The 27,561-nt window shown below is 33.5% G+C and overlaps 1 protein-coding gene and 1 pseudogene across 1 annotated transcript; both read left to right on the top strand.

Moving 5' to 3' along the window:
* The first annotated feature begins 943 nt into the window (after positions 1-943).
* Positions 944-5,362, top strand: LOC120113425 (protein arginine N-methyltransferase 1.6). Its single transcript, XM_039134603.1, has 14 exons — positions 944-1,314; positions 1,529-1,736; positions 1,876-2,001; positions 2,097-2,261; positions 2,345-2,463; positions 2,541-2,620; positions 2,895-3,166; positions 3,341-3,577; positions 3,923-3,996; positions 4,306-4,399; positions 4,546-4,695; positions 4,777-4,851; positions 4,942-5,038; positions 5,128-5,362. The coding sequence occupies exons 1-14, from the start codon at positions 971-973 to the stop codon at positions 5,283-5,285; spliced, it is 2,199 nt and encodes a 732-aa protein (XP_038990534.1). The 5' UTR covers positions 944-970; the 3' UTR covers positions 5,286-5,362.
* Positions 5,363-22,368: 17,006 nt separating this feature from the next.
* LOC120219328 lies at positions 22,369-23,934 on the top strand (annotated as a pseudogene).
* Positions 23,935-27,561: the final 3,627 nt, after the last annotated feature.

Raw genomic sequence — 27,561 nt, 5'->3', positions numbered from 1 at the left:
TGTTTTTTATGCTTTTGTTCCATTTAGTTTTGGCCCATTTGCTTCATGCAAAACATGTATTGTTATTTGGTTTTGTGGTCTAAGTTTAAACTGTATATAGTTCAGGATGTGGAGTATGCATTCGGAGCTCATGAGTACCCGACGAGTGGTGTTTTCGAGGTCGAACCGCGGCAGTGTCCAGGTTTCAAGTTCAGGAAATCGATAGTCATTGGGATGACATCATTGGACCCTATCAAAGTAAGGGAATTCATGGAGCGGAATTCAGCAAGGTATCATGGAGATACGTATCACCTGATTGTCAAGAATTGCAACCATTTCTGCAAGGATATTTGCTACAAGCTGACGGGGAAACACATTCCAAAATGGGTGAATCGACTGGGCGGGAATAGGTATATCATCGATATCGTTGTTATTACATCCACTTGCACAAGCATTTTCTGATTTCACGTTCCTCATCTTTTCTTTGTATTAGGTTCAATGTGCAACTGCATTCTTCCTGAAACCCTCAAAGCTTTTAACCAAACATATGCGCTGAATCTCTCTAAACCAGTTTGATTTTTAGAAGATGGTAATGAAAATGGTTTGAAACCGAATGCGTTTGTGTGAAAAAACCCATGTGTCTTCTCAGTTGGCATTAATAACAATATAAAATATAAAAACCTTTGGTGTATGTCGCCGGTAGTTTATAACAGTCACGTCGGACTCGTCGTTATTTTTTTAACAGAGAATGATCTGATTGAATCAATTAAAAAATTTGATGGTCTGATTTAAATAAAAAAATATTCAGTGATCAGATTGATTATTGACCATAGTTAGTGGTCTCCCGTGTAGTTTACCCTATAATTTAAACATATAATATTTTTATTTAATCTATAAAATCCATCTATTCTCTTATATAGATTCTTTTAAAATTCTGTTCATCATTTGTTAACATTTACTCCATAGTTTTAACATTCGTTCCTATCATCATATGAACTCTTTCATCTCCAAAACCCTAATTCCCTCCATTTCTCTTCGTTCCTCAACTCGTTTGACTTTGACCCCCAACTCACTTCGTCACCACAAATTACACTTACCTCGACTCATGAGTTCCCAGTCTTCCCAGCGACTCTTCCAACTCAAACTCGATCCACTCACCGGAAACTCGGAGTGGGTCGTCATCCAAGACAACGACGAACTTCCTGAATGTTACAAGGAACCGCTTTTAGCCGCCACGTCGTATCTCGACATGCTCAACGACTCTTGTCGGAACAAAGCCTTCCGTTTAGCCATTGACAAAACTGTAACTAAACCTTGCCACGTGCTCGACATTGGGTAATTCTTCAAACTTCAACAATAAATGAACTTTTCATGCCTCGCTTGTTAATAATTTCGTTGCTTTTTGAAATTTAACTGATCTTTCATGTAAAGATCGTTAAGGGGAGTAGTACTGTTTCATGTAAGCAAAAGTTTAGGGTTTAGCTTTTGAAAATTTTAAATCTTTGGAATGATTTTATAACTTGAATTGGCTATTGATGATATTATGCAGTGCGGGAACTGGGCTGTTGTCAATGATGGCTGCAAGAGCGATGGGATTAAATGGTACTGTGACAGCATGTGAATCTTATCTTCCAATGGCGAAGTTGATGAGGAAAGTTTTGCATCGAAATGGCCTGGGAAAAGCCATCAATCTTATTAATAAGCGTTCTGATGAACTCGAAGTTGGTATTGATATCCCTTCGCAAGCAGATGTCCTTGTGAGTATATCATTGATTCTAAATTTTGATTGCCTGTTATAAAAAAAATGTGTTTTGGATGTTGAGAGATGGAATGTTGTGGTTTAATTGATTGTTGTCTAATGTTAACAGTGACCATTATCTGATATTGTGAGTGCAGGTTAGTGAGATTTTGGACTCGGAGTTACTGGGGGAAGGGCTAATTCCGACTCTGCAATATGCATACGATAAGCTTTTGGTTGAAAATCCACTAACGGTGCCATACCGAGCTGTTACATATGGCCAGGTCTTTTCCCTATCCTAAAGGACCTGAATTGTTAACCTATTAGTTATGTTGAAGGGTTTCAGAATCTTACTCTTTTAATTTTGTATTTCCTCTAGCTGGTTGAAAGTTCATACTTGTGGAAGCTTCATGTTTTGTATGGTACTGAAGCAAAAGCATCAGATGGTATTTGTCTTGTTCCTACAGGCTTGGATAGTATTTTACATGTCAAATCACAACAGTATCCAATGCATTGTGATGCTATAAGGAATGAAATAAAACTGGTAATCTCATTTATTCATCCACTTCTGTACAGACTTTCAGAAATGTGCTAACAGTTTTGTTCCTAAATTTTGAATTCTTTTAGCTTTCAGAACCCTTCAAAATATTTGAATTTGACTTCTGGAAACGGCCAGAAAGCCATAGGGAAACTAAGGTGCGGATCAAAGCGATTGATGATGGTAACATTCATGCTATAGTTTCATGGTAACTATATTCATGACTGCACTTTTGTGTCTTTCAGCTTTAAAGAATTTCAGTCAATTGTGTGTGTTTGTTTGCAGGTGGGTTCTTCAACTTGATAGTGAAGGAACTGTCTTCTATTCCACTGCCCCTAGATGGATAAATTCACTGACTAATATAGGTTAGTCATCTATGATTGCTTGTGCTTAACTGTTTAATCACATTTATGCTGTCTACTCTTGACGTTCTTCAAATTGAAAATAGATTAACATGGAAATCTTTTTAAAAACCGTATGAGGAATGCATTTCTTATGTTTCTATCCTTAACTTTGTAAACACATTGGATGGAGTTGAGTTCTGCTGAAATCATTTTTCTGTTTTGATGAAATTTTCCTGAAACTAAAATAGAAACTATTTTAACTTATGGCCTCAATTGCTTTATAATGCTTCATTAGGAAATAGGAATTGGTGTGACCATTGGAAGCAGTGTGTTTGGTTCTTTCGAGGGAAGGGTATGCCAGTGTCCGTGGGAAAAGAAGTTCTTTTGGAAGCTACTCACACGGAGACTAGTGTCTTATATAACCTCAATGTCCAAGTCACTCAAACTGACATAAGGCAGCATGATTACAAAATTGGAGATTTTCAGCTGTTATTGTCACCAGAAAGAATTGCAACTTATGGAGACGGTGAATGGCGATTGTCCATGTTGACAGCAGTAAGAAATGCTGTAAGCAATCACTCTATCTTCGAGTGAAGGTTCTCACCCCCTTTACATATCTCATTTGCTTCCCCTGCGCGCACGTATTCTTACATTTGGCTGATTTCACCATTTCCCCCCCCCCAATAGTTTCCTTTTGTATTACACCTTTTAGTTGTAACTCACTAACTCTATTATTTGCAGTTGCATGGAAGAGTTAACACATTATGTGTTGTTGTGGATGATAGCATATTTTTAACCCTACTTGCTGTAAATCTTTCGAAAACGTCACATGTAGTATCATTGTTTCCTGGGTTGAGAGAAAAGGGTGCCCAATATTTGGAAAAAGTTGTGAAGGCAAATGGTTTCTCTATGGATCGTGTGGAAGTTCCCGAAAAGAGGAAAGCATCTTTGACCTTGCATGATACTCATGGAAGAACGGTAATTCTTGTCCTGCTTCAGCTTTACCATTTGCTTGCTTGCATCACATGCTTCCTGAATATATCTCTAATATTTGTATCCAGAAAAGAATGTTACTCTGCTTTTTCATTTTTCCATTGAAACCCATTTTCTCTTTCAATATCACTTCCTTTTATGAAACGAGAGGAGAGGCCAAAGAGCTGGTTTTAGATATGTGAATCTTAGCACATCAAGTCCTATTAATATTTAGAAGTTGATGCTCGTTCTAATGTGTTGTGCTTGAATATTTTTTATATTGAGATTTGAATGTTCTAATATTCTCTTATACAGTATTCAAGTAAATAGGTATTATGCCTTCTTTCATAGGTTGATATGTTGATTGGAGAACCATATTATTATGCAAATGAAGGGATGCTTCCATGGCAGAACCTACGGTTTTGGTATGTCCTCTTCTTGATAGTTTCTGTAATGCATTTTTATAAAGATCATTCAGCACTGTTTAACAATTCAGCCAGAACCTTAGGATGTTGTAATTTTCCTCTATTACTCGGCATACGACAGCTCTTAAAGCCATTTGTAGAGTTAAAAAAAATCCACCACCTTTATACATAGGACAAGTTTCGATTTATTTGTTAAATCCTATAATAGGAAGAAGGCAATAATATTATTTGAATGGTTTCAAGAGGACTTTGTATTTATTAGTCACTCACTCTCGATTGATCTGTTTTTATATTTTGGCTCGGGTTTAGGAGGGACCGTACCTTGCTCGACCCCATCCTTTCAGAAGATGCGCTGATAATGCCTTGTAAAGGAAGACTAAAGGCTTGTGCTATGTCTCTCCCTGTAAGTTGATATTTTTGCTTTGCCGCATTTTGTTTCCTACTACTTCACCAAAAAAGGAATAAAGAATAAAACATTAGACTGAATTTCTCCTCTTATGCACAATTCATATTTCATGATCGTCCAGTTCTGTTATCATACTTGTACAGGATCTTTGGAGTAGTTGTCGTTGCTTAGGTGAGGTCGAAGGCTTTGACCACTCTATTGTAAATACTACCTTAGGGGCATGCGGTGAATTACCGGCCCCGAAAGAGGGTCCATGTCTTCCTTTCTCCATATGGCAGTGCGGTGAGATAAAGGTAATTGATGCCTGCAAAACTGAGTTTAACAATGACAATCATTTTGTTGATACTAATTCAACTGCATTGAATGTGTTTTAGGAGTTAAGTGAGAGATTTACCATCTTAGAATTTGATTTCTCGAAATCAATAACTTCATGTCATGGAAAAGCAGAGGTACCCCTGTTTCCAACCGGCCTATATACTGAAATGCCTTTGTATTCAATAGTTATGGTAATGATGTTATTTCATGCTCTTTCATCATAGGTTCAATTCAGTGAACATGGTATGTGTCATGGATTTGTTCTGTGGGTGGATTGGGTTATGGATGCAGAGAATTCGGTCGTAGTATCGACCGGACCAGGTACGGTTGTGTTTCTCTGTTGACCCTTATTTGAAAAGTATAATATATTTGCATGGGATAACATCTTCTTCGTTTTCATGTTGGTTCAGACCACAGATACTGGAAGCAAGGGGTTAAGCTTCTGAGCAAGCCCGTTGCAGTTGGAATCAATGGATCTAAAAGCACAAGTGAATTTGGTTCAACCGTAGTGGAAGCATTGTTCGAGCCAGCAAGTAGTGAACTCATCATTAAAAATGCTTTCTCATGACTCAATCGTTTGGTTTGTTGGGAGAATTCCCCAATTCTTACTAAAATATTATATTGATGTTTTCATTATTTGCAATATTCTGATGGCATTTATGCATAACACGTAGTGCCTATCATGCAATATAATTGTATGAAATCTACAAACTGAATGAAAGAAACAAGTCATGCTGACATGGCATCAGATATTACCCAAAACTAACATAGAGGAGGAATAAATACTAACATTACTTGCTGAAATTGGGTCTTTGAACAGAGGGAAGCTTGAGTTATTGAATTACTGTCCATGAATAACTCAAAAGCTCAAAGCCCAGATGTTGGGTTTAAAATTGAATTATTTCTTTCATAATGGCTTAAGATCTTATCTTTAGAAGAAACTATATCTTGTTTATGAGTGCTTACTTAGTTGAGCATCTTGTGAGTTGTTTAAATTTTAAGTCTGTTAAAATTTGGTGAACGTTTAATTTGGAGTGAGACTTGAACTCAATTCAAGAGTTTAATGAGTAGAGTCGAGCAAGGACCGACTTGACTCGATAAGTGCGCGAACAGGTGCAAACAGTTTGTTAAATATTTTTTTTATATTTTTTAGTAGTTATCTTTAAAAATTATTTCATTAAAAAATCTATTTAATAATTACTAATTTACTAATAGATAATAAGAAAGATACTAAATTATTAATTAATAATTATTATTAATTTTTTAATAAATAAAAAAAGATATTAAATTATTAATTAATGTGTTTAATTTTTTATTTTTAAGATTGATTATTTATTGTTGATTTTTTTTTCAAGGATGTTTTAAATATGTTAGTTTGTTATATTGTGGATTGATACTTTGGTTGTAATTGTTGGATTAAAATCCATAATTAGGGGTATATATGTACAATGTACAATGTTATCATAAAGTATGACACAAAATTTAAGTGACCAATTATATTACATGTCTCATATGTATTTAAAGTGTAGATACCATAATTTGTATTCATAATTTGATGAGGAGTAAAATTATAAATACTTAATAGATTGACATAATATTCATTCTATATAAAGAGATAATGGTCCCCAAGAAAAGATTAACTTATATTACTCTTATCTCGTTAAATAGTTTTTACAGCAAAAACAAACTTATCTTCTTGGTAGATCACAACCAAAGAAATACTCGATTTTCACATATCGATTAATTCAGATACACTTCCATATCTAGTATTTTATTCTTGATGATTTGACATGATAAATCTTAGGTTCTTGATTTTATATCTTTGAGGTTTTAGTTATAACAATAATATGTTAGTTTGGTGTATTTGTGGATTATTACTTTGGATTTTAGACTTTAAAATTGTTTCATATACTCTTTTGATAATTTATTTGGTTAAATTAGTTGATTTATGTTTATATTAAGTTATTCATAGTATTACTAGATTTTACATATAGGTATAAAAACAAGGTAATTTTTCTAATGAGCTAAACGAGCAACGAGTTGAGTCGAGCAATAAATTTTTAAATGAGCACGAGTTGAGAAATATTTTATCGAGCAACGAGTAGAGCAACAATTTCTTTGAATGAGCTCAAGTCAAGCATTACTTGGCTCGTGATCGACTCGCTCGATAAACACTTCTAATCTTGTGATAAGTAGTACCAAAATTAATATTAAATATTTAAGTTTAACGTCAAACACCTCATTAAAACAAATATTTTAATAAATTTAAATTCACTTTGGGGTAAAGATACTTTATTTTAAGATCATGATAAAATTAAAAAAATGAATGTTAAAATAAAACAATGTATAATTTAAATTAAATTATTAAAATTTTAAAAATATATATAGAAATCATTTTGTGGTAATTCGAATGTGTTGAGTCTTTAAAGAGCTTGTGGAGTCACCATCGGTCGTTTTAAACTAGGTATGACTGAATACCTTCAAGCTCACTCTATGCATAACACTAAGATTGAAATTGGACTCGGAAGTTAATTATGTGTGAGGAAAGTTAAAACACTCACAACACCCAAAATTAATAATTTAGAAGGAGTCAAATGTTGTCTTGCTTTGTAAAATAAGTAAAATAAAAAAAATGTTAGACATAATAATTATAATAAACATAATATAAACAAATATGTAAATAAAAAATTCTAAAATGATCAAATAATTTAATTAATTAACATGCTAGGTCTAAATTACATAAAACATGACTTATAAGGGTCCAAATGGTAGTTAATCTGTAAAGCATGGCTAAACTGAATCAAATCAAAAATTAAAATGACCAAAATAATAAGAAATCGTGACAAGGGATTAAATTGAAACAAATAAATATGTCGAATGATCGTGAAAAAATTTACCCAAAAGATTAAAAAAAATACTCGGATCTAAGATGGTTTAGGTCGGTGCTTAGGTCATGGGTCGAGTGTCCCTAAAATGATATCGTTTTATAGTTTAACTATCAAAAAAAATTTATCATTTAAAGGGGCTTTAAATGCCCTTCTTTTTTTTTCTTCTTTTCTCCCTCTCTTAGAAATTTTTTTGTCTTCTCTCTAAAAAAGGTGTCGATCTTCACCGTTCATCTTCGTTGTAGGGTTGTATCTGGACCTAGATAGGACACTTGCCTAAGGCCTAGAATTTTTATAATGTATTATATTTATAAAAATTTAGTTTTATATTAGTTATAGGGTCTAATTATTTTTAATACTTATTATTAAGGGTTTATTTTTTCAATATTTATTATTATAAGCTGAATTTTTCTAATATTTATTATTAGAGACATAATCTTATAATTATTTTTTTTCTAATATTTGTATAAGTGTCTAATTTTTTGTCAATATTTTTTCTAACATTTGTTATTAATGGTCCAATTTTTTTCAATGCTTGTTATTAGGAACCTAATTTTTTCAATATTTGTTATTAGGGGTATACATTTAAAATTTAATTTTTTCTAATATTTATTTATTATTATGAGTCCAATTTTTCATACTTTTATTAGAGGTCTAATATTTTTTTTCAATATTTTTTTATTATGAGTATACTCTTAAAACTTAATTTTTTAATATTTGTTATTAGGGAATAGGGAGCCATTTTTTTCAATACTTGTTATTATGGGCATACTCTTAGAATTTATTTATTTTTAGCATTTGTTATTAGGAAAAATTATTTAAATAACGGTTTATAACCACAACAACGACTTTTAAGTAGTAGTAACGACATCATCTAAAATTGCGATATCCACAACCGTTATGTCCACAATAGCATATGTTATTAAAAAATCACAATCGCGATACTTGCAATAACCTCAATATCATCAGTTATATCTACAATAGCGATAAAAATAATGTGGTTGAATTAAAAATGCAAAATGTAATTTAAATCTATGATTAGAGTGTTTATTTTTTGTTTGCGGCGACAAAAAAAAACCTACTTCGTTGCCTCCGTCAGCTGATCGTTGTTGGCCATTGCTTTTAGTGATTGAATTACCAAAATGCTATGCTGATTTGTCTGGACACGTTGAACACGATTTCGGTGTTGATTTTGCTAAAAAAACACCTCTGATGGCATAGATTTACACTTAGTTCGATAACCCTTTTGTCGGTCTTCCTCCTTTACCGTCAGATGGAGCTAATACTAGCGTATGCGGCCCTCTTTATAGTGGTGGAGCCTTTCACCGTTAAAATTTTCGAATAGGCTCTCTAGTCACCGAAAACAGTCATACGTCAAAAGGAAGAACTTTTCCCTTTATTTTTTCTTTTCATTTTTTCAGCCTTTTTAACTCTGTTTTTTTCCTTCAGATTTCTTTAGCTAGGTTCGACATCCCATTTTTATTGATTATCATCATATTTTTTAGGTGAGGTTGTAGAGATATGGATATAGGTAGGGCTTGAGGGATATAGATACAAGATAATTTATGGGTGATGGGATAAGGTAATAATGGACTCTGAATGGAGAATGAGGGAATGTGAGACTCTTTTGCCGATGGTGAGGGAAGTTAGTGGAGTGAGACAAGAAACTGGGTATTTTTATACTTGACATATGCAAATAATAAACTTCACCTATGAAAGAAAAATAAAATAATGAGGTTTATAATTGTGATGCTACTTATCATCATATTTGTTTTATATATGTTGAGAGAGCTCAGTAACCGAGAGTTTGCAACATAGCTAGAAATAGATAATGCTCTTCTATATTGATTCCTTCAATCTTACATGCCTTATATAGCTAACAAACTACAAGAGTGCAAGAGACTAACTGCACTACAACTACTCTAACAAGACTCTAACTGCCTAACATCAATAACTGCTGTAACTCCACAAGCAGTGATCTGTTGCACATGAAACTAGAACGTTCCACGAACGTTAGCAGTGACTACCACGCACGAGCGAACCAGCGTGCCACACACTAGCATATCAGCGTGCTTAGGACCATACTTCAACATTCCTCCTGCTTTCTCTCCTCTCATTCTTCTCAGTACGGCTTCATACATAACTTCGCACGAAATTCTTCAAAGGCAATTCATGTTAGCGGTTTTGTTAGTCCACAAGCAATCTGATGAGCAGCTGGTACATAGTTGACCTTCATCAGTTTGGCAGCAACCTTCTCGCGAACGAAATGTATGTCCAAGTCAACATGTTTGGTGTGAGCATGATAGACTGGATTGGCGCTGAGAGCTACAGCACTGGTGTTGTCGCACCATATGACAGGCTCCTCTTTCTGACATATACCAAGTTTAGTCAGCAAGGCTTCAACCCATACAACATCGACAGCTGTGTCGACAATGCTCTTGTCTCTGCTTCCATGGTGGACCTCGACATAGACTTTTGCTTCTTTGAGCTCCATGCAACAAGATTACTTTCAACAAACACACTGTGCCCAAAAACGGACCTCCTGTCATCGATATTGCCTCCCTAGTCGGCATCAGCAAAGGCATCCACCTTCACACCAGCTCCAACAGCAGTGAAAGTTAGCTCAAAATTCAATGTACCAACCAAGTACCGCAAGATTCGCTTAACTGCAGTCAGGTGGGATTGTCGTGGAGTATGCATGAACTGGGAAACTTTGTTAACACATAAAACAATGTTAGGTCTTGTATGGCACACGTACAACAACCCTCCAACAATGCTGCGATAGAAGTGAGTATCGAGAATGAGTTCTCCATCATCACAACGTAGTTTGGTAGCTGTCACCATAGGAGTTGGTGTTGAAAAGGCTTTCAACATACCAGCTTTCTCAAGGAGTTCCATGATGAACTTCTTTTGTGAGAGTGCAAGGTAGCTATTAGTTCGTTTGACTTCAATTCCCAGAAAGTATGCGAGCTACCCCAAGTCTTTTAGGGAGAATTTTTCACTCAGTAACCGAACTACTTCACCGATTCGAGCACTCGAGTGGCCTGTGATGATGATATCATCAACATAGACAAGCAAATACACATAGTGTTGGCCATCCTTCTTAATGAACAACGACACACCTGCTCTTGATTCTTTGAATCCAATGCTCAGCATGCTATCTTGAATATTAGTATGCCAGCTCCTTGGAGCTTACCTCAACCCATACAACGCCTTTTTCAGGCAGCACACCAGACTGCTTCCATCGAGGGCATTTTGTTATGAATGTAACTCATGTTGATAATCTCTATGAGTATCAACAGCAAGAACCTCAGGAGCAACCACAACTCCCAACAATTCTTGATTGGAAGTTGAACCTTGTGGACTGCTCATTGAGATACTTCTGGTAGCACTTAAAGATAGTCTGTTATGACCAAATCGTGAGGACTCTAGCCTGGTAACATCAGTGACCAGTTTGAGTGACTGAGAAATGTTCCCAATTGGGGCAACAATTAAAGCTCGGCCAGTGTTTCCTGCAAAAGGAAAGACATTTTCATTAAAGACATGTCTGGAAATATAGACTCGCCCATTGTTTGCCAAGCATTGAAAACCTTTGTGCTGCGTGTTATACCCCAAGAATGTACATGGCTGGGATCTAAATTCTAACTTGTGTTGCAGAAATGGTCTTAAGTGTGGGAAGCACCTGCACCCAAACACCCGCAGACTACTGTAGTTTAGTGGCTTGCCATATAGCATCTCAAACGGGGACTTGTCTAGAAGCACCTTTGAAGGAAGCTTGTTTACAAGATGTGCAGTGGTTTGAATGACATAGGACCAGTACTTAATAGGTATGGATATGCTTGTGCAAGTAAGACCAAGGCCATCTCGACGAGGTGTCTATGCTTCCGTTCCACTACTCCGTTCTGCTCGGATGTGTGGGGACAGGTGAGGCGATGAATCACACCCGCTTTGCTTAGCTCATTGGTCAAAGGTTGAAATTCTCCTCCCCAGTCAGTTTGGAGGTCCCCACAAATTAGAATACACGAGTTCAAACGGTTTGTTGTATACACTGTCCGAGCAAGGGAATGGTAACTTGTGGCTTTTACCAAGATGACAAGCAATGCAATTCTTATTAATATCATCTAATGCTTTTACATTGAATTGTTTACAAACTTTAGCAAGTGTGTCATGAGCAGGATGACCCAGTCTTCTGTGCCACATTTCTGAGACTGTGGAGGAAGCTATAGCAGTCTATACTTAAACCACATTGTTTTGGCATCGAGCTCTACTTGCTTTGAAAGTATATAACCCATTGCACTCTTCTCCTTGAAGCAAAATTGTCTTGGAGGCCTAATCTAGAACATATCACGTTTTGGAATGAAATTCGAGGAACACACTGTTTTCCTTAGCAAGCTTAGAAATAGAAAGCAAGTTTTTCGTTATTGAGGGAACATGTAGGATATTGCTTAAGGCCAAGGTTCTAGAAGAAGTATTCAACTCAACATTACCAACCAAGTGAACTGGTAGGTAGTCTCCACTTCCTACCATCAACTTACCAGGATTGTTATAGCTCGAGTGAGGTGTGATGGAGGCTTCGTTGAGGGTGACATGGTGTGTTGTATCGGAGTTAATTATCCACTGATCTTGGCCAGAAGATACTGCATGTGCTTGGATTTTCGTAGTACCCCTGTTGTCACCATAATGTGCACTGATGTGATTACAATAAGCACATGTGCCTTCATTGTTACTAGTTGCAGCATAGTATGCTTTAGAGGAGTCAAAGCCAGCCGTGTGATCATCAATCAAAATACCAAAAAATTCCTCATCGAATATGTGCCAACATTGGCTGACAAGATGACCAAATTTGTCGCATAGTTGGCATTGAACTCTCGACCGTGTCCTGCCTCTACCACGAGATCTCCCACGAGAGTAGAACGAGTGGCTTGATCGAGTCTACTGCTTTTCTTGGTTCTTATAAGATTCAACCTCACCTTTTCCTTGTGCAAGATTGGCACTGACATGTAAGGAGTCAGGTTGATAATCAAAGCCTTCAAGCTGAGTTTCAGCGTCAATAAGCATCGTGCATATGTTTTCAAGTGACAATGTGTCATGCATAGCAGATATAACCGCGATGAAGGGTTGATACTCCTTGTGAGGCTCTGGAGAATACTCGCAACGTGCTCAGATACTGCCACTGGGCTATCGCACGAGTACAAGGCATCAGTGACTTCTTTTATTTTTGTGAGATAAGATCTCATGTTATCTCCTCATTTCTTGAGGGATTGGAGCTTGTAGTGTAAGCTCATGACTGTAGTGGTAGAGCGATTGGCAAAGAACTGTAAAACCTTGTTCCATACCTGGGCAGACGTTTCAGCACCAACGAATTGTGGAAGTAAATGGGGACTAATCGTCGAAAGCAACCAAGAAGCTAAGGCACTGTCTTGAGCCAAGAACTCTTCATGTTCTTCATTGGCGGCTACAACTCCATCTTCACCAACCACTGTTTCTGGAGGATGGAGCATTGTACCATTAAGCATTCTTTCAAGGCGATGGCTCTTTGCGGTAAGCAAAACCTGTTGTTTCCACAACAGAAAATTAGTTTCATCAAGCACTATGTTCACTCTTTTATTGGTGAAGACTTTAGTGTTTCTTGATGAGAACTCCATTGATGTGGATGTAGACGAGGTACTGTGATCCATAGGAAAACGAATAGCGAAAGCACACCCTAGGATGTATCAGTGAATGATACCATGTTGAGAGAGTTCAGTAACCGAGAGTTTGCAACATAGCTAGAAACATATAATGCTCTTCTACATTGATTCCTTCAATCTTACATGCCTTATATAGCTAACAAACTACAAGATTCAACAAGAGTGCAAGAGACTAACTGCACTACAACTACTCTAACAAGACTCTAATTGCCTAACAGCAATAACTGATGTAACTCCACAAGCAGTTATCTGTTACACATAAAACTAGAACGTTCCACGAACGTTAACAGTGACTACCACGCACGAGCTAACCAGCGTGCCACGCACTAGCATATCAGCGTGCTTGGGACCATACTTCAACAATATACAACTTGAAAAGAAGAATACAATTCACAGTCATAAATTTTTACGGTTTTGTAATTCACCAAAGTTACATATATACATCACATTCATAATTTTTTACGCTTTGGTACTTCACCGGTTATTTACAAAATCTAAGCTTTCTGCAACAACCCGACCTAAATCTAAAGGCATTTGGCTTATGTATATTAATGCAACAAAAATAGTTAGTCTTTATTTTCTTTAGCATTTTGGTCCATTTCATTTTAGAGCAAAAAACATTTGACTAAATAGTCATTTTGACCCTTATTTTTTCTGAAGCATTTTAACCCTCAACGTTTCGTTTTAGGGTAAAAGATTCTTATTTTGGAGTGTTAATAATGTGTTAACTAACAATTTCCATTCATAGAGTGACATTGTTGTCCTAAAATAAAACGTTGAGAGTCAAAATGCTCAAAAAAAAAAGAGTAAGAACCAAAATGATCATTTTAAAATGTTAAGAGCTAATTTTGATATTGTGTCTTCTTAAATAATGTTTTAAAAAATTAATAATAAAAGAATTTCTTCCATTAAAATAAATTCAATTTAACCAAACTTTAAATGTAATCAGAATTTTTAAAACTATTGAATGCAGAAAGATCTTTGATAATAAAAATTGTGGATAATACTATTTCAGTGATTATTGAAGGTTACTAATATTATTTCAGGTACGATTACAAGAGTTAGAAGTCTATTAATGATTCCAATATTGGTCATGCACTCCTTTATTATAAAAATCATAACATTTACTTAAAAATATTTAAAATTAAACCGCGAGCACTGCATGCTAAATAATTTATATGATTATACATTTTCTATTCTCGTTTCTTCGTCAATATTATATTACGGTCAATGATATAATTTCATAAAGGTTTGTGAAGATGAAGTTGGATGGTTAGATATGATTAATATATGTTATACCTCTTCAATAGGTCATGTTAAATTGTACTTTCGAAGTATCTTCAATCTTTTTAAATTCTATATTCTTTTATCGGTTATAGTTTGATGATATGATTATTTGTAGATTCAAATGATCTACTAATAATTAAATTTTCCATCTTGTCAATTTATGAGTAGTCCTATACAATAAGAGTATTCAGATTAACATGTATAACTGTTATATTTTACAGATTAATTAACTCAACCATTAAAGTTTAACGATTTCAATTAATAGAACTGCTAAAAGGGACAGTTAACAGTTACGATTATTATTATAAATTTTGATAAATGATTAATTATCAGTTAATCTTTAATAAATTATAACTATATTTTATACATGACTTAAAGAAAAAATAGGTGTCCAAATTATATCATTTACTAATTCTAGGTGCCTTTCACTCAAAATATGTGTTTAAAGGTTCCAACATTATTCTTTTTAAGTGTTTATGCTGCAAAGACTGTTAAAACAAACTATTATCTGGCGTAGTGTTTATATTTCTTTTAAAATTTTATTTTTATAAAAAATAAAAAAATATTATTTTTAAAATAACTTTAAAAAATTATTTTTTTTTAAAAAGAAATCCATTTTTTTGGTTGACCTTCAACGTATTATGATATGCTATAAGCCTAACATAACTTCGATAACCTATCTTCCTATTATTATATGCCATGAGGCTGGAGAAATTATATTATAGGCCCTCTTCATAACATAAGATATGGTCCCAACTAATGAAATTAAAACATGACAGTAATTTTCTGTTAATCATCATTAAATTTAGGCTTAATTTTTAATTAATTATTTATTTTCGTATTAACATTAAATTTCTCTTTTCTTCAACCTCATAACTCTTTCTTGTCGTTAATCACAATTACCATGACGGCGAGTTCACTAAGGTTAATGAGAGAACAAGCAGGAAGAAAAAAAAGAAGACTTTGAAAAGTGAATATGATGATATGAATCGAAACCAAGCAGAACAAGACATATTTTTACACTACCAAAACGATGACTAGAAGTTGAACTATGGGCAATTCATCATGTTCAGAGATCGGAGTTTAGGAAGGTCAAAATTAAAAGGGATAAATCGTAAAACATCAAGAATCTTAATTGAAAAAGCTAGCTCTATCATAGTCTCTTCACTAGTTGAATCAATATTAACACTATTGGAGCGTGAATGAGAAATTTGTGTACATCATGATAAGAATAAAGTTGCGGATTTTCCATTATTATTAACTCGTGGAAGGACAGTGAGACAGATCCTCCTTCATCACCCTCCAGTTGAAGTTGCAGAACTCGTGTTGTAAGAAGCTAGTGTAAGTGCTTAAGTCATTTAATGTACTGCTATGATAAATATATATATATATATATATATATATATATGCTAAAGCGTTAAAAGGCCCGAGTGTAAACTAAATCTACATTAAATTTGCGTTGAATTGAACTTTTGACATCGAGAATAATTAATAGTTTTTTAAATTAGATAAAAAGGTATTTAGATAAATATCAAGATTTGAACTCACATAAAATGAGATAATATGGATGTGTTTAACCATTGTCGCGGCCGTCTTTCGGGTAGCCTCGGAATTGGGCTTCGACTTGAATAATTGGGTTAGAGTCGTCACCGATTATGTTGAAAACATTTTTGATGTTTCGATATAACAAATTAAGTATAAATGAATTTTAAGATTTTACAAATGATTTTCTAAGTATATTCGATTTAATTACTCGAATATCAAAATATTACTCCAAGTCTTTTACAGATCAAATTCGATTTTAATGTGGATAGCTAAGGTAGTGGATGTAGACTTTGGTTGAGAAAGTCGAACCACTCTAAATTGTTGAGCAAATATTTTTCAATTTTCTGCAAAAGCTTCCACCGAAATTTTAATTACCAATTCATATCTTCTTGGCTATATTCTTCGATCGATTAACTCAACATATCATTTTAAAAACATTTAGGTGGATTGAACACCATCTTACATGATCTGCGTTTTACCAGAAATGTGTCGGGTTCGGGAGTCGGTTACGGTCAAGGAAGGATTAGCACCCTTGAACCGCCTTTTCGGTACCAATTAATTTTTTGGTTGTCTTTAATAGTGAAAATTAAAAATTGAAATTGAAATTTAAAACATTCGACTCTAATTACTTACCTTTGATTGGTTGAAAAGTATCCCTAAACAATCAAAAAATAATAAATATATATTATATAAATTAAAGGAAAAAATATAATAATAAAAAGAAAAAAAATAAATCAAAGGAAAAAATATTAAATAAATCAAAGAAAAAAATTAATAATAATAATAATAAATAACAAATCAAAGAAAAAATTAAAAAAATAAATCAAAGGGAAAAATAAATAAAAGAAATGTTAAATAAAGTAATAAAATAAAAAGAATAAGAAGTAAAAAATAAAAAATAAATAAAATAAAAACCGCTAAAACTAAAAAGGAAAAAGAATGCTAAAATTAAAAAAGAGAAAAAAATGAATAACTAAAATTTAAAGGACTCAATTGAAATAAATTAAAAATTTAGAGGCTAAAAAAATACCTACTTAATAAAAACATTTATCACACACACAAAAAATAGTTAAAACCGTAACACAATTTTAAAACATATCACGCGCACACATATTATCACATATATTCATTGGCATTAGAAGACCTACAAATATGATGAGTTAAAATGTGAAGTAATAAAAGTTTAACAAACTAAGCAATTAAACGACTAAATAAAAAGCAATAACTTTAAAAGAATATTAATAAAACATGATAGAAATACAAGCACAAAAAAATAGGAGCAAACATATGATTCATAAAAGTGTCTAGTGACCAAAGAGGTAATTGTCCCAATACAAAAGAATTGGAAAGCATATTAATCCCTGGAGTTATATTCACGCCAAACATCAAACTTAAAAATTAAAAGAAAGAAAGAAGTTCATTTGCAACCCACTGAATACAAACTTCCCAGCCTCGAACAATCAACGCAAATAGGGACCAAGCACCAGCGTCTTTGGGTAACTCAGACTTCCGACGACCCTTGAGTTCCCCGACGACCAATAAAAAAGGTAGGCTCTCGTTCTTTCGTTCGTTCTTTTTTCTCAAATTTTTAGGTTTTCGATATTTGCTTCTTGATGTCCTCGAAAACCCCCCATGAATTTATAGGCTTCAAATCCCTTCATTTTCGGCTAGTTTTAGTCTCCCAGTTGGACTCAAAAACTAAATCGTTTGTTTTTGTTTTTATGGTTTGGTTGTGCGCCGGAAATCTCGACGGTGGTGGGCGCGTTGCCGTTGGTGTGAGGACTCTCCAAGAGTCCTCGATTTGAATAGTTATTTTTCTGTTTTGAGTGGGTATCAGGAATTCCGGGTTGTTGGAAGCCTGAGGAGTAGGGAGATGCAGTGAAAATTTAGTATCTACAACTGCCCCTCTTTGTCTTTATTCGTGGAACAAAAAATAGATCAAAGATAAAAAAAGACACAAATTTTCGTTCGGTGGAGTAGAAAATTGACTCTGATATTTCAATTAAGAATAACTCCCTGTTGAATTGAGTTGTAGATGACTCATCCGTCGTGAAGTTGAGTCTATCTTGAAATGGAATTGAATTCGTAGTTCAGAATTTGGCTTCTCGTTGCCTCTCGGTCTTCTTCTCGGTTTAAAGACCTTATATTGGAAACGAACTCAGAAATCTTCGTTAATAGATAGTTTTTCTCGACTTAAGCTATGCTGCTGGAAAACAACTTATTGTCACTAAGGCACGACTAACCCAGGTCTTCTTCTCGACTTGAAAACCTCGATTGCAACCGGGCAGTAGTATGATTGATGTGTCATCGAGCTGAATGGAATCAAACTCTATAATTTTGTTGACAGATATCCCCTCTTGCCCTGAGTTATGCTACAAATTTGATTTACCTTTGAGCTGAGTGTAATCGAACTCGAAAGTCTTTGGCAGATAACCCTTCTAGCCTTGAGTTATGCTGAAAATGTCGTATCCTCGAAGCTGAGTGTAATCGAACTCGAGGGTCTTTGGCAGATAACCCTTATAACCTTGAGTTATGCTGCAAATGATGTGCCTTGGAGCTGAGCGTAGTCGAACTTGAAGGTCTTTGGTAAATAACCCTTTTTGCCTTAAGCTATGCTGCAAATGATGTGCCTTTGAGCTGAGTGGAATCGAACTCGAAGGTCTTTGGAAGATAACCCTTCTAGCCTTGAGTTATGTTGCAAATGATGTGCCTTGGAGTTGAGCGTAGTCGAACTCGAAGGTCTTTGGCAGATAGCCCTTTTTGCCGTGAGTTATGTTGCAAATGATATGCATTTGAGCTATGTTGCAAATGATATGCCTTTGAGCTGAGCATAGTCGAACTCGAAGGTCTTTGGCAGATAACCATTTTAGCCTTGAGTTATGCTATAAATGATGTGTCTTGGAGCTAAGCGTAGTCGAACTCGAAGGTATTTGGTTGGCAGATAACCCTTCTAGCCTTGAGTTATGCTGCAAATGATATGCCTTGAGCTGAGCGTAGTCGAACTCGAATGTCTTTGGCAGATAACCCTTATTGCCTTAAGTTATGCTGCAAATGATGTGCCTTGAAGCTGAGCGTAATCGAACTCGAATGTCTTTGGTTGGCAGATAACCCTTCTAGCCTTGAGTTATGCTGCAAATGATATGCCTTGAGCTGAGCGTAGTCGAACTCGAAAATCTTTTGTTGGCAAATATCCCTTCTTTCCTTGAGCTATATTGCAAATGAAGTGCCTTGGAGCTGAGCGTAGTCAAACTCGAAGGTCTTTGGCAGATAACCCTTCTTGCCTTAAGCTATGCTGTAAATGATGTGCCTTGGAGCTGAGCGTAGTCGAACTCGAAGGTCCTTGCTGACAGATAACCCTTCTCACCATGAGTTATGCTGTCGATTGTTTCTAAAAATATGGCTTCCCTTCACGGGTCTAAGCCGATCATAATTCTTCAGGTGGTTCCTCTGAGCGGATCTGAACCAAGTAATATGATTTTTGGATGACTCTCCTTCACGAGAATGTTCACTGATAAATTCTGTCAGTCGAATATCTTCCGTCGTGGAATTGAAATCTGGCTTGAAAATGTTAACTGGAAACCTTCATTCTGAATTGGCTCTCAAACCCATCTGAAATTGATTCTGAGATCTGTAGATATGTCAAGTCGATTGAGGTGTAACTTTTCACTGTTGAGTCAAGCAGCCACCATCGATCTTTAAAAGAGCTTTTGAATCGAGTATCTTTCATCATGAAGTCGAAACTTGACTCTGAAAACTGCAAAAAATTGTGCATGTGAAAAATGATAAATGTAATGCTCTTAGGTATATCTAAGATGCATGCAGTATGAATTAGCCTTGGACGGAGTCTCGTGCTTTGTCTGCCGATCTTGATCCTTGAAATCGATCATGTCTCATTTTCTTCTTGGGTTGTAGCCTTTCACATTTGAGACTGTCCTGTTTGAAAATGTTTTTTCCTTTCTCTTATTTAGGAGGGAAAAAGGATATAAAAATAGAAGAATTCTGTAAAACATTGCTCTTTAATTCAGGTCCGCAATCGAATCAAATCATAAACATGAGTTCAAAGAATATCAAAGGAATCAATAACTCTTTTAATGCTTTCAGAGTTATAGCTCTTTGACAAATGTTCAAATGGATGAATTGGCTTTGGGTTGGCCTCCTATAAAAAAATGTCATTTTTCGGTCATTGCAACATGTTTTTTTCTTTGACTTGGCATTTTAATTGGATGCGAACAAAATGACGCAACTAGCATGATCAATTACTAGACCTTTTATTTCGATCTTCTGAAATCTTCCATTTGTTCAAGCTTTGTAGACTCCTCTAACAAAGGCAGTGCAGAAATATCGGTATAAAAATGAAATTGTTGCGTGCTCGTGTAAAATTGACTATAACATGTGTTCCTTAACCCCCTTAGTCTATTTTTACCGAAACTCCTTATTTAAATCTGTCATTGTCTAGATAGCTGAATCTATAAAGCCGTGGCGTTTAACCAATTGTTCTAGAAGGACAACTTAATATCATTGTATTATAATAATTATATTTATCAGGCTAGCTGAATATTATCCATAAAGTCGGGGCGTTTAACCAAAATATTATAAATAATTATAATTAAACATAAATTTAAAAAAATAATTTAATTCAATTAAACATAACTTTAAAAAAAATTAATTTAATTCAGTTAAACATAAATTTAAAAAAAAATTAATTTAATTCAATTAAACAAAATTTGAATAATAATTAACTCAAAATTTTTCCTCGGTTTAACTAGACTAGATTGAATAATCGCTCCTATTTACCACATCTGTGAAAAGTATTTCTGCAAATGTATTTGACTATAAAATCTATCCTATTTTACAAGAGGAAAAAAAAAGTAAAAAAGTTTCCGTCTCTACAGGGACTCGAAAACTGTCCATATATTCCTTATCATTTTCAGTGGTTCCATCGTACAATTTGTCCATATATTTGGTTCTTAGAGGCCAAGCTCCAACCTTCTGTTTATCATATCCATGGGGCTGATCTTAGTTGCAGCAATAGCCAAACTCCACCTAACATCCTCCACCCGCAGTTTCTCTCCCATACTTGCAGGTTTTATCTGCCCTTTTATTCTCAAACTTTGCGTCAGTCTGAAGAATGGTCGTCCGCTTTATATTGATGATGTGATTGATGCGTCCAGGCTCTTCTTTTTCCAGTTGAATCAGATAGCCTTTGAAGCTAATCATCAGCAAGCTCCGGCCGCCAATGGCAGCAGATGGCAACGAGCTCTTCGTGTAGTTTGCCGGATAATAACCCGTGTTAGAAGCTCACCGCCCGCAGTAGAATCCGAAGAGGATAGCTTCTATACGCTCACCATGATTTCGCTTTAATCATACAGATGCTCATTTCAGGGTGAGAAACATGAGAATATTGTAAGAGCAAGAGCCAGAAATCTATTTTTCACTAGCCTTAAAACTTTTTTTTTGTAATTGCACTCGATTGAAATTATAGTGTGAACACTTTCAATTTCTTCTGCTGTTACCCGAGTTTTTTTAATAGTATGTAATAATTATAAGATAATATTTATTTATAATTTTTTTTAATAATAATATCTTTTTTTAATTATTAAATTCACTTAATAAAATATACTTTTTAATTAAAAATATATTTAGTTTTAGAAGTTAAAACAAAAACAAGTAATTACCAAAGCTGACACTGTTAAAAGTAATTAGAAAACATATACAATGTTACCATCTAAATAGCATATAAGATTGGGCCTCTTTCTGTTATGTTTTTTAAGTTATTAGACGCAAGTGTGTGAGGATTAGTATCCGTTGATCATTGTTTAAGAGGAGAACTCAGTGTTATGCTTTTCCATGTGTTCCACTTCCAATTAAGAAATGCTTTGTTTGCAAAGAAAATATTTCATATACATTTAAAACTCTATAAATTAATAATGTCATGACCGGATAAATTTATTAATTTATTGATAAATTAATAATTATTAATTTAAAGAGTTTTTAAGTAATTATATTGTACATACCAAACAAAAAGGCAAATTAGTCTATGCCTCTTAGAATTACGTTGCAGCAAACCTTGGGACTCAACGTAAATTAGTAACTATTGTGTTCATATGCATTGGAAATCAATAATGACTTTTGAAGTACATTAAATGTAAACAAGAGGAACAAATGTGTTCAATGTATTCTTAAGCAAGTTTGGCATATATAAATTACATGAATGTGTTAGAGTATTCAAACCGTATCTCACAAGATGGCTTCTCATCTAAAAGGTGTTGCAAAATCAACTATGTCAGATCAAATACGTAATGAGTTGTGTGAGTACAAGAGAGATAAACCTGCAAGCACACAAAAAGACTTGCAGAGATGGCTTGAGGGAAAATTTCAGTTGAAAGTTAGTCAAGGAACAATATCAAACACACTTAAGCGGTCAGATGACTATCTCTCTGCTGAAATAGAAAAGGGAAGAGCATAGATCAAAAGACACAAACCAACAAAATATCCTGACATGGAGAAGGTTGTTTATGAGTGGTTTCTCCAGCATCAAGAACGTGTGAATATCACAGGAGAATTAATTTTGCAGAAGGCAAGAGATACAATGAAACTCGTGTACCCTCATGATGATTCAGATTTTAACTTCTCTATAGGATGGCTTGGGAAATTCAAGCACCGACATGACATAAAGTCATTTTGTCGTTTTGGCGAGAGTGGGTCTGTTGATGTACAAGACTTGGAGCAGAAATTGGTATCGATTCGGGAGAAAATTGATCAGTTCCCTATGAAAGATGTTTTCAATATGGATGAAACATGGTTGTTTTAAAGGCTTCAAGCTGATCATTCACTGGCAACAAAACAACTTGAAGGAAGAAAACAAGATAAAGAAAGGCTGACGGTAGTTATTTGTTGCAATGAAGATGGCTCTGACAAAATCCCTCTATGGATTATTAGGAAATATGCAAAGCCTCGTTGCTTCAAGAATGTCAACATGAATAGCTTGGATTGTCAGTATCGAGCTAACAAAAAAGCATGGATGACTAGTGTGCTTTTTGATGAATATATTCGTTCATTTGACCAAATGATGCATGGTAGAAGAGTTCTACTTGTGGTGGATAATTGTCCAGCACATCCAAGAAATATTGAAGGGCTAAGAAACGTTGAGTTGTTTTTCTTGCCACCCAACATGACATCAAAGATTCAACCTTGCGATGCTGGGATAATAAGAGCTTTCAAGATGCATTACCGTAGAAGGTTTTACCGCAAAATATTGGAAGGTTGTGAGGTGGGACAATCTGATCCAGGGAAGATAAATGTCCTTGATGCTATCAATTTGGCAATCCCAGCTTGGACGATAGATGTTCGAAAAGAAACAATAGTGAATTACTTCCGACACTATAAAATTCGTTCAGCTAGTGATGTTGCAAGAAATTTGGATGAATCCACTTTTGATGAAGAAACTCAAGACCTCGAGACTATGATCAATCAATGTGGCTATCGTAATAAGATGGATATCGACAATCTAATGAACTACCCAGGTGAAAATGAAGCATGTTCGGAGGTTCAGAGTTTAGAAGATATTGTGGGTACTATCATTGAGAATAATGCAGAGGATGACGACGAAGATGATATGATGTCTTTGGAGCCTGTTACACGAAAGGAAGCACTTATGGCGTCGAACACTCTTCACAACTTTATGATACAATACAAAAATACAACACCTGAGCTATTGGATGCAATAAGAAAAGTTAGAGATGAGCTCCAAATAGACTTGAACTTTAAAAGAAAACAGACAACTATTGAATCATATTTCAATAGAGTGTAATATATTTTTTTCAGTTTCTATGAATTATTAATTTATGATTTTCTTGGGACCGAAAATTATAAAGGGATCTCACGAAAAATTATTATCTTATTATTTTATCGAGTTTTTCAATTTTTTACATTGGCCCAAGTCGGGACCAGACAAATTTATTATTTTAGAGAGTTTATTAATTTACCGAGTATTAATTTAAAGAGTTTCTACTGTATTGTTTCATTTGTTTAATATTAGGTTTATATTGGATACCACGTTGGAAGTTTTTTTGGGTAAACAATACGTTTAGTATCCTAATTACCACTTTTGTTTCGTTTTGGTTATTCAACTATTTTTTTTATTTTAAAATCATACTTAACGTTACGTTTTTGTTTCATTTTGGTCATCCTCCATTAAAAACTATCAATGATGTTGACGTGTCATCATTAATTTTTTTTCAAAAAATATCACGTTAGCAGTTCTGTTGATTTTTTTAATAATAGATGTTAAATATATAGTTATCCAAGTTACGTTTAGGAGAAAATTATAAAAATATCAGGTTAGGTCGTTTTCTCTTTTGGTTTCTCAGTCCAAAGGTTTGCCTCGCACGTGCCTATGGAAATACCTGGTCCTGGCAACCGACAGTCTTGAACCAAATTTTTTATTTTTTATTTTTTTATGCAAAAATATAAAGTGATTGACATGGTTATGAATAAAAAGATAAAAATAAAAAGAAAGTTATATTAATTTAATATGTGTGTGTTTTTTCGACATTTGATTTAATTCAAGAGTAAACTATATCAATCTTTACTTAATTATTTTTTTATTTTATTTTAATCATCGATCTTCCAATTTCATTATTTAAATATTATCAATTAAATCATTTATTATTAATATTTAACGGGATAACTGACGTAGTAGTTAAATAAATTAATATATTTGATCTTTATTATTTATATATCTAATCAATTTGATTTTAATCGTAATCTAATTTAATAAATTTATTTTTTAAATCAAATAATGATATGTGTCACCATCTTATTATTAAAGAGAATTTTTTAATTATTAATTTATTTAATAAATTTTTATTCCAATCTTAAGGGGAAATGTGTCAACTTGTGAATGAAAGGTTAAAATAACTTCAAATATCTTTGAACACATCACGATTCTAACCAGCTTGTGAGATGTTTTACAACATAATTTATATGTTCTATTATGCTCAATTGAAGAAAAATAAGGAAACAAAATTGGTTAAATCGGCACTAATGCATATAATATTTCAAAATACATAAAATTCATACAATTTATAAATTACTAAACGTATAATTAATTTATAAAACGTTAAATATTATCGGAGGAGATGGTGTGGTAGTTAATAAAATTTGTATAATTACACATTTAGCCCTCATTACTTACACATTCTATTAATTTGGTCCTAACTTTTAATTAATTCAATTGTTGCCTATATGATTCTTAATAATTAAAAAAATCAATTGTTAGATAATGAATAAAAAAATATCTAGATATTGAAAAAAACTTTTTATTAAAAAATCATATACGTAACAATTTTTTTTAAAAATAAAGCTTGTACCATTATTTTTTTCGAATATTTCATAAAATTATATGAATTTTATGTATTTTGAAATATTTTATGCATTAGTGTCGATTTAACCAAATTTTTTTTCTTATTTTTCTGCAGTTGATAATAATAAAACATATAAATTATATTATAAAATAGATATGGGGTTTGTCCCAGTGGTAGAGGCCCGCCCAAGCCATTCTTTAGGTTGTTGATTTGAGTCTCACTAAGTTAAAAAAAATTAAGTTATTTTAACCTTTAATTCATAAGATGAGATGTGTCACCTTATGATTGAAGTGGAAATTTACTTAACTAAATAAATTAAAAAAAAATCCCTCTAATCAAGTAGTGACACATGTCACTATATGATTTGAGAATTAAATTACAATTAAGATCAAATTGGTTAAATGTGTTAGTAATAAGGACCAAATATGTCAATATACTAATTCATTTAACTGTCACATCAGCTATTCTGTTAAATATTAACGACAAGTGGATTGTCGTTGAAGCTTGGAAGAATGTTGACTTCATATGCCAAAACTACATCCTTAGTGGATTGTCGGATACGCTATATGAAGTGTATAATATCCACAAGATGACCAAAAAAATTATGGATGATATTAGACCATAAATATAAAACGGAAGATGCTAGCATTAAGAAATTTTTAGTGGTCAAGTTCTTAAAATTCGCAATGATAGCACAAACGAGAAGAAAAAATAAATATTTTATTACCTTCATTGGTGATAGCAAAAAGTTGATATTTATATTAGCTTAAGAGCAAAAACGAAACTATAGAGAAAGTTATTATCTGTAAACATGAAGTTGAAAACTAACTTAATAAAAAGAGTGAGAAATGATTATAATGATGAATACATTAAAACATCTAACTAGTAATGCACACAACATGATATATCATTCATGAAGTAACATTATCCTACTCTCTTCAACTAAATAAAGTAACATAACATAAGAATCAAACCTTAGAAGAAATAATGAATACAATACTAAAAAATTATGATTTGCCATGATCATAATATAAAAATAAATTGTTTTATACATTAATTACCATAAAAAATCTTATTATCTCTCCCATGAACCACTAAAAATGTGAAAAAGGGAGGTGACACAAAATGACGCATATGTACCTTACGGACATTCATCATCAACGGCGAGCGTGATTATCAAAGAGAGACCAAAGTTGCAAGGCAGTGGATTATATTCCCTCGATTTGTGGGCAAAACCTATCGGAACTCGCAATGTTGTTGCAAATTAATCCTTCACCAATCACAACCCAAAGTTCTATACTATACTATACAAGCATCTTTTCAATGGATCCTAAGGCTATACTCATTTTATCAATATATATATATATATATAATCAAGCCAGTCATCATAATCTCATAATCCAAGACCTTTTGGTATCGCAACTGACAACCTTTTAGTAAAACTAAAATTTATTTATTTAGTATATATTATGTGTTTAGTCCTTAAACTATAAGTTTTTATTTTTTTTAATATTTGAACTTTTAATTTTTTCAAAACCACACATAATGTTTAGTTTTTTTTTTCATTTTAGTACCCGTTGTAAAAAACTTAACACGTTTAGTACCTAAACTATCAGTTTTGGTCCATTTTAGTACCTAAATTTTCAAAAAAAAAATCAAAACTTAACGTTAAATTTTTAACGGGTACTAAAATGAAACAAAAAATAAACGTTATGTATGGTTTTGATAAAAAAAAAGTTTAGGTATAAAACGGGCCAGAGCTATAGTTTAGGTACTAAATGCGTACTTTACCCATTTATTTATTTTATTAATCTAAGGGTGATTATAAGATAATATTTGTTCAAAAGACTCTCAACTCATTTGATAATAAATGCTCAAACATGTTTGACATATGATTTGTTCGAATCCGAGACATTTAATGATAATAATCATCCTTATAACTATTAAGATAATTTGATTCGTGCAAAATTTATTTATTTTGTTGTACAATTTTGAGAGAAAGTAAAAAAAAATTTTGTAACATAGTCTGCGCAATTTTGTCTCTAGCTCTAGTGGTGAAAAGAAAATATCTA

Source organism: Hibiscus syriacus, unplaced genomic scaffold (genome assembly GCF_006381635.1).
Source record: "Hibiscus syriacus cultivar Baekdansim isolate YM2019G1 unplaced genomic scaffold, ASM638163v2 tig00110206_pilon, whole genome shotgun sequence".
NCBI lineage: Eukaryota > Viridiplantae > Streptophyta > Magnoliopsida > Malvales > Malvaceae > Hibiscus > Hibiscus syriacus.
Note: the sequence above shows the minus strand (reverse complement) of the source record. Positions and strands in the feature narration are given on the sequence as shown.